This window comes from Stenella coeruleoalba, assembly GCF_951394435.1.
Source record: "Stenella coeruleoalba genome assembly, chromosome: 8".
Lineage (NCBI taxonomy): Eukaryota > Metazoa > Chordata > Mammalia > Artiodactyla > Delphinidae > Stenella > Stenella coeruleoalba.
Genome location: NC_137154.1, coordinates 11177159 through 11187019, shown reverse-complemented (window position 1 = coordinate 11187019; position 9861 = coordinate 11177159). Strand labels below are relative to the sequence as shown.

The window sequence follows — 9861 nt, the reverse complement described above, 5'->3', positions numbered from 1 at the left end:
TTCTCTCTCTCAACTGGCGAAGAAATTAAACCTCAGTTGAGTGTGTCTGTGTGTGTGTGTGGGTGGGTGTGTGTGTGCGCGCGTGCGTGTGTGTGGGTGTGCGCGTGCATGTATATTTGTGGGGGTCTTCATCCCCAATTCCACAGCTTAATTTCAGGCTTAGGTGGACCAGAGGGAACGAGTTCTTAATCCAGGTGATCACCTTCATTCAGGTGCTCTGTTTGCTGCCCGGTACTGGTGTTTAGTGCTCTTTCTCTCGAAGGGCTGGGGCAGGAAACTCTCCCACCTAATCTGTCCCAACCAGGAAGAATATCTTTCCACACCAGCAACCAGATTCTCCCATGAGACAATGGTCTGAACCGCACAGAATTCTGGCATCTTGAAGTAATATGCCAAGGTCAAGCGGAACAGTAGGCATCCATGCTATAACCCCCACCCCCTCAACTTCCATCTCTTCTCAAGCCCCACCTTCCTGGGGCTGGGTGTTCCCACTTTCCTCTCCCCGTTAACTCACACCATGTTTCCTCATCACGAACCACTTAGCTTCAGCCTATACAATCAAACACAAAATCTCTTTATTGTTTGAGGGTTTCAGGTGACTTTAGGAAGCTCAGCTTTTAGGAGCAATATTGAATCATTTTCCCCAGAGTGGAAGGGTGGGGGGGTACATGCTAACATAAGTTAGTCTTTTTCTTAATAACTCTCCCTGCTATATCATGCATAACATATTTAACATAATATACCATATATATTTGTATATAACATATTTAATATACCTATAAAGCAGCAATCAGAGGAGAGGATAATGTCTACAGACCTAAAGAGTAGAGTCCACTTGCTCCTCACTAAGGGAAAAGCCATAGAAAGAGAGGAATAAGTCATAATGCCCAGGAAGTGTTAGCCCTCCCTGGAAAAACTGGCAAGGGTCTACCAACCCATGCCCTAAGAGTCCCAGGGGAAGCCATTTGGGGCAACATGTAGCAGATGAAGAAGCATGGTGGAGATACTGGAAGCTTGGGGACCAGAAGTATGAAACCACTGCAGGAGGACCAGATGCTGCTTATGCTGAGATATCTAAGGCAAGCCCATCGACGGTGGTGGTCCTGTCGACCATTCACACTGCTGCCCCGGGACCCACACGATGTCCACTCCTTTACCTACGATTACAGTTACAATTGGTTCTTTCCCTCCACCCACCCGTCGGCTCCTCCAGCTGCATCCTCAGGTCCATCCCGAACTGTCTTGGATTCAGGGCTGCTTCACAGAGGCACACAGTTCCACTGGTTCCAGTCACAGGGCACAGGGATATGATTCAGACTGCGACTCATTTTCTGCATAATTTTGTTATTCTTGTCTACATGAGAATACACGGGGAAGCCACGTTTGATCAGAGCCTGGGTCTGGTAATAGATGACGTAGGTGACGAGACCATGGCCCCGGTACTCAGGCAGGGTGCCCCCCATCCGCATCTCTCCTGTCTGGTCCATCAGGGACCAGGACACAGGGGTCCCCTCGGGCCCCAGCAGGCAGAAGGTGGGGAAGGTCCGGATACAGCGCTCGATGAATCTCTGGCTCCACTCATTGCCACCGAAATGCCAGAATTTATTCACCACGGCAGCGTGGGTAGGATCCAACGATGAGAGTTTAAACATCTCTTGGTCACTATGGATGTTCCAAGAGAAAAGCAAAGTCCATGAGTTTAGAGGTTTATATTTGTTCTTACCTCTAGTATCTTGAGAGACAGAGTAGGCAGAGGAAACAGCGAACGCAAAGTCTGGAGTATAAGTGAGCTTATAATGACAGAGGGACAGAAAGAAGGCCGATGTTGTCGGACTGAGTGAGCTAGAAGGACAAGGCAGGTCAAAGAAGTTGACATAGGCCTGATGTACTCCAGGTGAGAAAAGAAATGGTGGGGTATTTTAAGCAGGGGAGAAACACGGTTTGAATTACGTTTTTTAAAAAGATTCTTCTGGCCGCTTTGAAGAAGATCGATTGTGGGCAGACAGAGTAAAAGCAGAAAGAGAAGTTGGGAGGCTGCTCTGTCAGTGAGAGGCGTAAGTAGTGTAGAGAGCTTTTATCAAACTCACATGGCCTTGGGTTTGCCATGGCTAAGTGATAAGTTCTTTACATCCAGCAGGGAAGGAGCCAGTTCCCTTATTGCCTCAATCGCCACATAGAGAATGTTTTGTGATTGCTTGACTTTGAAGGATTTAGTGGCTGCAAGACTTTGTATTACTTCATTCAGGCTGGACTGTGAACCTGGATGGGATTATAAGGAGAAATGCAATGATTTATGCCCATTCTAGGGAGAAGCTCTCCAGTGGAGTAAGAAGTGTCTGAGGATTTCTAGTCAGAGAATTTTGGTGATGGGCTCGGTGCTGCTACTGTATGACTGGGCTCATGTAATCAGGATTTGTGCAATTTTCCTTGTTTCGGAAAAGCAAAAGCATGCCTAGAAATTCATTCAGCCATGGTCATGCCATTAGAGGCAATACCAGGACTGGAACTAAGTTTTCTGGGCTACATAATCATGCAGTTTTTTTGTTTGTTTGTTTGTTTTTTGTGGTACGCGGGCCTCTCACTGTTGTGGCCTCTCCCGTTGCGGAGCACAGGCTCCGGACGCACAGGCTCAGCAGCCATGGCTCACGGGCACAGCCGCTCCGTGGCATGTGGGATCTTCCTGGACCGGGGCACGAACCCGTGTCCCCTGCATCGGCAGGCGGACTCTCAACCACTACACCACCAGGGAAGCCCAATCATGCAGTTTTGATGATCAAAGAAAGTGAGTTATAATAATTATAGTTTCCGGGACTTCCCTGGGGGAGCAGTGGTTGGGAATCCGCCTGCCAGTGCAGGGGACACGGGTTCAATCCCTGGTCTGGGAAGATCCCACATGCTGTGGAGCAACTAGGCCCGTGAGCCACAACTGCTGAGCCTGAGCTCTAGAGCCCGTGTACCGCAGCTGCTGAGCCCACGAGCTGCAACTACTGGGGCCTGCGCACCTGGAGCCCCTGCTCTGCAATGGGAGAGGCCACCGCGATGGGGGACCTGCGTAACTGCAGCGAAGAGTGGCCCCTACTCACCGCAACAGGAGAAAGCCCACGCACAGCAACAAAGACCCAACACAGCCAAAAATAAATAAAATTTTTAAAAATAATAATAATTATAGTTGCCAACATCTCTGGAGTACTTACTATGTTCCCAATGCGGTAGATTGTTGCAGTAATGGCCCACAGTTTGCCCACATCTCCTTGTACCCATTCCCTGGAATAGTCCCCTCCTGCACTGCATCTGACCTTGGCCATATGACTTGTGTTACCAATGGGAAAGAGTAAATTTGATGCAGAGAGAGGCTTAAAAATGCTTGCACATTGGAGCTCACCATGTCTTTGTGCTTCTGGTTAACTTGAGGCCAACACCACATGAAAAGGCCTCGGCTAGCCTGCCGAAGACATGTGCTCTTATCATGACGTCACCAGGGCCTAGCCAGCACTGACAGTCAGACCATCATTCAGACTTGTAAGTTAGGCCATCTTAGAGTAACCAGCACACAGTCACCCATCAATTGACTGTAGATGCATAGCTACACCCAGAGGAGACCAGCAGAACAACTGCCTTGCAAAGCCCAGTCCAATTGTTGGTTCACAGAATTATGAGGTTTGCTATGCAGTGAAAGTTAACTGAAACATTCAGGTATTGCACTAAGCAATTCCTAGCTAAGATTTCATTTAATCTTTTCAACACTGCTGTGTTTTAGGTACCATCATTTATTTTTTTAGTAAAGTCATTCATTTATTTATTTATTTTTGGCTGCGTTGGGTCTTCATTGCTGCGCACGGGCTTTCTCTAGTTGTGGTGTGTGAGGGTTACTCTTTGTTGCGGAGTACGGGCCTTAGAGCACGTGGGCTTCGGTAGTTGTGGCCCACAGCCTCAGTAGTTGTGGCATGCGGGCTCAGTAGTTGTGGCTCACGGGCTTAGCTGCTCCATGGCATGTGGGATCTTCCTGGACCAGGGCTCAAACCCGTGTCCCCTGCATCGGCAGGCGGATGCTTCACCACTGCACCACCCGGGAAGTCCTAGGTACAATTATTACCCTCATTTTTATATATGAAAGTCAGGATCTCAGATAGGACAAGTCCCTGGCGAGGATCACATGGCAAAGTAACAGGCAAATGCCATCCTAGGTAGTCTGACTCTGGAGACCACGCTCATAACCATATAAGTTGCTCTTTATGACCTAGGAGGTGTTCTGTGACATGAGTTGTCATTCCAATTCTGGGAATGAAAGTCCCTGGGGAAAGCTCTGCTCTGATACCCAACCACCCTAAGGCATGCTGGATATGTCCACAAAATATGCCATAAATCCTTAGCTCTCAGGGGATTACATTACAGTCCTCTATATGAAGCCCATTAGGTATAAGCTTTGAGGGTGTTTTTCCCCCTTTACAGGTATAGTTGCAGCTGAGTAAAAAAAACTGACAGCAGGCTGAGGGTCTGGGGCTTGGAGAAAGGAGATACATGTCATAGGAGAAATTGTTCAGGATGGAGATGTGGTTCAGCACAGATTCCATTCCTTTTATACTTACTTTGGATCTGCAAATGCTGTTTCCAGTTGATGACTTCTGGTAAGCTGAGGAATTCCTGACAATTTTTGAGGTCTTTGGAGTAGATATGGTAAGTATTGGTGTAGTGATCAAGGTCATCTGTCATGTCCTGTTATCATTGAGAAAAGGGGGGCAAAACAAATGTCTTATTTTTCATGATTGTAATACTTTTTTCTAAATTCTACTATACTGTGGTATTTTTAAGTACTAAAATATTGGTGTTTGTATTGGTGCTTTAGAAATTTTTCTGAATCATTTAAATCATGAGATCAAGATGGGAGATTCAGGTGTTCAAATTATGATGAAAAACTACAGAACAATACTATTCTCTACCCATATATTGTATTAAAATTTCAACTCAAGCAAAGACACAACTATTTAGAAAGGATTCTTCTATATTTTCATCTTCTTCAACAGGAAGAAGAGAAAAGCAATTGACAAGGAAAAGCTTCTGTTGCAAGAATAAATGTTTCTATATTTCAAACACTTGCAGAATACAGAAGCTATGAAGATGACAGTATTAAATTTGGTTATTGACATTTCTGGATTGACATTTCCATCTATACTAAATTAAGACAAAGAAGATGAAAACCAATTAGAAATGCTTTCATAAAATAATACAAGAGTTGAACAAATTGTAATTACAGAAAAACAAAGAAACCACTTATTTAGAAAGATCCCCTCAAATTATTAAATAAGAGATGTGATTATTTGGAAGAAGAAACAGGAAAATATTATCTTGAGTGCAGAATTCGAAACCTTTTCAAAAATAGTTGGAATTGTTGCACAAAAATACACTCACAAGTCAGCAATGATACCACTAACACATTTTGTTTCTTAAGATCCCATTTAAGATAAAAGGTCAAATAATTTTATTGCAGTTCAGTTTTTATTATTAATATAAATTTCTTCATTTTATATACTGTTTAATTCCATGGATTTTAAATAACTTATTATTTGTAGGAAAGATATATTTGTATTTTTATAAAGTTATAATTTTACTGGATGTTTTAAAATAAACTTAGGGTTTTTTGTCTTTGAAATGTATTAACTATTTAGTTTCACTAATTTCTAAATGTTTCCCCAAAATGTATATGGAAATTCTAATATTATAAAAAAATTTTTTATAATCAGCCAACGAACTGTCCTGTTTCATACCTTCCTATCTTTGTCCTTGTTACTTTCTCTGGTTAGACTGTCCTCCTTTCTTTGTCAGCCTAACAAAGATATATTTATCTACAAAACCCAGTTCAGATGAAACATCCACTAAGAAGTATATCTAATCTGATCCTGTAACCTCCATCTCCAAACTCCATAGTTTAATCAGCTTTTGCCTGTGCTATCTCCGTATATTGTACATTTTCTGTTTTTGAACATTTTACACTAAGTTGTAATTTATTTACTCACCTGTATTCTCCTCCAGGCTGTGGGGTTCTTAAAGGCAAGGACTTGTTCACTATCACTGCAATTCATTTCTGTAGCCCCAGGGTCTACCACATTGCCGGGCACACGGTAGGCACATAGCAAATACAAACATAGATGCAAATTCATTCCACATCTGGCAACTTACCTGCTCCTGAGGGCGGATAACCACTGTATTAAAATCAGGCCACCTGTCCACCAGGGCCTTTAGCTTGAAAGGGTTCCCCTGGTTCATGTGGAAGACGGTCCCATAAACCTGCAGTATCCGGACAAAGTGAGAGGGTCAGCTTATTAGGAAGGGATGGCAAAGTGCCTTGTTTGACCAGGACAGGTTTATGTCTATGAAATTGTGAAATTTTACAGCGGTAAAGGGACAAATAGGGCATCTGTGTCTAAAATCTCCACACGCTACTTTCTTTTTTTAACCTCAGATGAGAGCTTTTTCTTCCCATCTAATATAAATCAAACATGTATATGGTAAAATATTGGGACAAATAAAGTTAATGATCATAAGAACACCATTCTTTTTTTTGTAGGATTTAATATTATCTTTTCCCAGACTTTCTTCTATTCATACTCGTAGAGATACACAATTTTACAAATGTAAAATGATCTGATACATGGTATTTTTCACCACTGAATAAATTGTGGGTGTATCTCTATGTTCATAAATACAAAATTTTTCAATTATGTTCTAATGATAGGATTCCATTATATGGTTGTATCATGGTTCATTTGTGCATTTGTCTACTGAGGGTCATTTCAGCTGTTTCCAAATTTTCATTTTAACAACTAATTCTTTGCAGAGCATGCTTGCACAGAAATCTTTGCATGGACACCTGATATTTTCTTAGATTATCCATCATATCCATCCTTTGAACTGCTGGTTCAAAGGATATGGACATGTTTAAAACTCTTTAACATGTATGTCCACAGTACCCTCTGGAAAGGTAATTTCCTCCCACAATAAGCAAAGGCTAAAGCAAAATGCTCAAGAGAATGGGCTGCGGAAGCCCACAGTCTCGGTCCAGTCTTGAGTCCCCAGCCCCGCCTTTTTGCATAGGTTGTTGAGAGAGAGGGGAAAGCAGGGAGAGAATGAATGAGATAGCCTGTGGACATTAAGTGTCCTGGTGGTTTGGGGGTGGGGGAATGCAGCGGTGGATACCACCATGGGCCACATGACTATTGTGAACATGAAGCCTCTGCAGATACCAGCATGGAAACGTGCCAACGACCAAAGGTCAAAAAACAATGTACGCAATTTAATGGTTTCTACCATGGGTAGATGATGACCAAAGACTATACCAACATCCTTCCCTCCTACCACCCTCCACCCGACGTGGACTATTGATGTTACACTATGGAGAAAGAGAAGGGGAAAAAAATCTAAGTTGCCTGAGCTTATCTGAAATCATTGTTTTCAGCCATGAATGGAGGCTTGATATAGAAATTCCTTATAGTTTGGCAAAATATAGATGTTTCTTTTTATGCCTTTGCATTTGGGGGTGTGTAAAATTGCTTTAGATTAATACATTATCCATTACAGGATCTGAAAATATGTGTAGTTCTTCCTCTTTCTTATTCTCCGGGCTGAATTAATTAAAACTCTTTTCTTTTTTTTTTTTCTGCTGAACTCAGAACGTAGTGAGCCAGGCAGCTACTCTACATGAACTCAGCTGGAGTTGACACATGCAATAAAATGTACTTAATATCCAACACTTAGAAGAACAGATGGACGTTTTGTCAACGAGACTCAAGCAAGTATTGAGTTCTAGGTTATACCTCCATTAAAGGTACCTGGCAAACAGCTATTCTAGATTTCAACTAGGGTAAGAATGTATATCTTTCATATACAACCAATGCTGTTTCTTCATGAAAGTTGTGGACCCAAGAGGGCCGCCTTATCTTACCACAGAGGTGCTCCAAGTAAGGACACTTGGGAACCACCAAGAGTTTCCTCAAGATGTTTGGGGTCCACTTAACCCAAGGACCAAAGAGAAATTTAAATCACAAAATTCTATACTACAGAGCATGGAAGAAAAACTTTTAGGTTGAAGAATTTTCAAAAATAGCTACTTACCATAAAAATATCTTAGGCAAGCATTCATAACATGTATAACTGATGTAACCTCTAAGAAAAATTGACTGTCTCTTTGAGAGGTTGCCTGGATCTTAAGGATTATCAAGTGAAAGTAGTTAAATATTAGGTAACAGAGATTAATATTAGTGAGATCCACCAAAGTGGGTGACATTTTAATATTAAATTAGTGGATTTGAAAGCATTTTCAGCAGTAATTAAAGAACAGGGCGAGTTGTTTCATTAGTCTATTTCTAATAAATGAAAATGAAGCCATATGATCTACAAATAAAATAATGCTAACATTTTTCTCCTTTATACAGAAAGATGGAGTAACATATCTATTGGGGGTGAGGCAGATGAATGCATTTATCTTATCTAAAATGTATGTATCTTATAGGAGTGTCTTATAAAACAGTAGAAATCTAGTTCTCTTTCTACAAAAAACTTTCAGGGAAACAAGTTGTTCTCCAAATACACACACACACACACACACACACACATTCACACACACACGGTTGTACTTAAATTCCACTGGAATGGGCCCCATCCCTTTGGTTGCTAAAGAAAAACACAGGTGAGGACCCCAGACCATCATTAGAGTTGCTCTCGAACAGTTCTGGATGTGGGCATCTATGTATATGTTCTATTTAATCCTGAGATTTCTGATCAATTGTACTTGGTTAACAGAGGTCCTCAGAGTCAGGCACAAAATAGCTTGATATGCCGTAAGTTCGGAGCAATTGGAAAATCTAAGTGAAATAGAAATTGACTTATCATTAATTTTAAAGAAGGCTCATGACGGTTAACCTCTCACCTGGCAAGTGTTCTTTTAAGGAGAACAAATTTAAAAATTAACATGTAGTCTCAGCTAACTTTGTAGGAGAACTCTGGGCAAGTTTCCAGTGCTATTATGGAACGTTTCTTGGAAAGGAGCAAGGGAATACTTTTTGAGTCAGCTTGGAGCAAAAAGCAATGCTAGGTCTCAGGCATTCCTACGTCTATACCATAGCACTGCAGCTCACTATTTGTGGGGTACTGGGCGAAGCACTTCACTGAGCCTCCACCTTCACATCAGTGACATGGGCATAACAGCAAATGTCTTGTAGAGAGGTTATGCAAATTAAATGAGAGAAAATGTGCACCAGTGCCTGGCACAGAATAGGTGCTCAATAAAGATTAGTCTCTTGGGCTTCCCTGGTGGCGCAGTGGTTGGGAGTCCGCCTGCCGATGCAGGGGACGCAGGTTCGTGCACCAGTCCGGGAAGATCCCACATGCCGCGGAGCGGCTGGGCCCGTGAGCCATGGACGCTGAGCCTGCGCGTCCGGAGCCTGTGCTCCGCAACGGGAGAGGCCACAGCAGTGAGAGGCCCGCGTACCGCAAAAAATAAATAAATAAATAAATATTAGTCTCTCTTTCCCTTCATCACAGGAACTTTCTATTCCTACTCCCCTCAGAATTTTCCATTGTCACCTTTAAGGATGTAGGAAGGCTCTTCCTCAAGGATTTCTCCAGCATCTGCAGCATCTGGGCACCTTGCAATGGGAACATCGTGCAAGACAGCCTGTTCTGGAGAGAACCAGGAAACAGCCTGGAATGAGAAGAGCAGGAGGAGATTCAGAAACAAAAGCAGCAAGTTCTCTGCTAATTGCCGGAGCCCTCTTCCGTCTCTCTTTATTGGCGTCTTCTTCACTAAAGTCATCAGCCATTCCAAGGAAGGATGAGACTGGCAGAAAATGCAGAGCCTGCCTTCTGAAT

The 9861-nt window shown here is 42.7% G+C and overlaps 1 protein-coding gene across 1 annotated transcript; it reads right to left on the bottom strand.

The window, feature by feature from the left end:
- Positions 1–1259: 1259 nt before the first annotated feature.
- On the bottom strand, positions 1260–9654 carry LOC307190716 (glycine N-acyltransferase-like; the record flags this gene model as incomplete). The annotated part of the gene is made up of 5 exons (XM_079930076.1): positions 1260–1662; positions 2088–2259; positions 4587–4713; positions 6175–6282; positions 9577–9654. The coding sequence occupies 5 exons, from the start codon at positions 9652–9654 to the stop codon at positions 1260–1262; spliced, it is 888 nt and encodes a 295-aa protein (XP_079786202.1).
- Between the last annotated feature and the right edge of the window lie 207 nt (positions 9655–9861).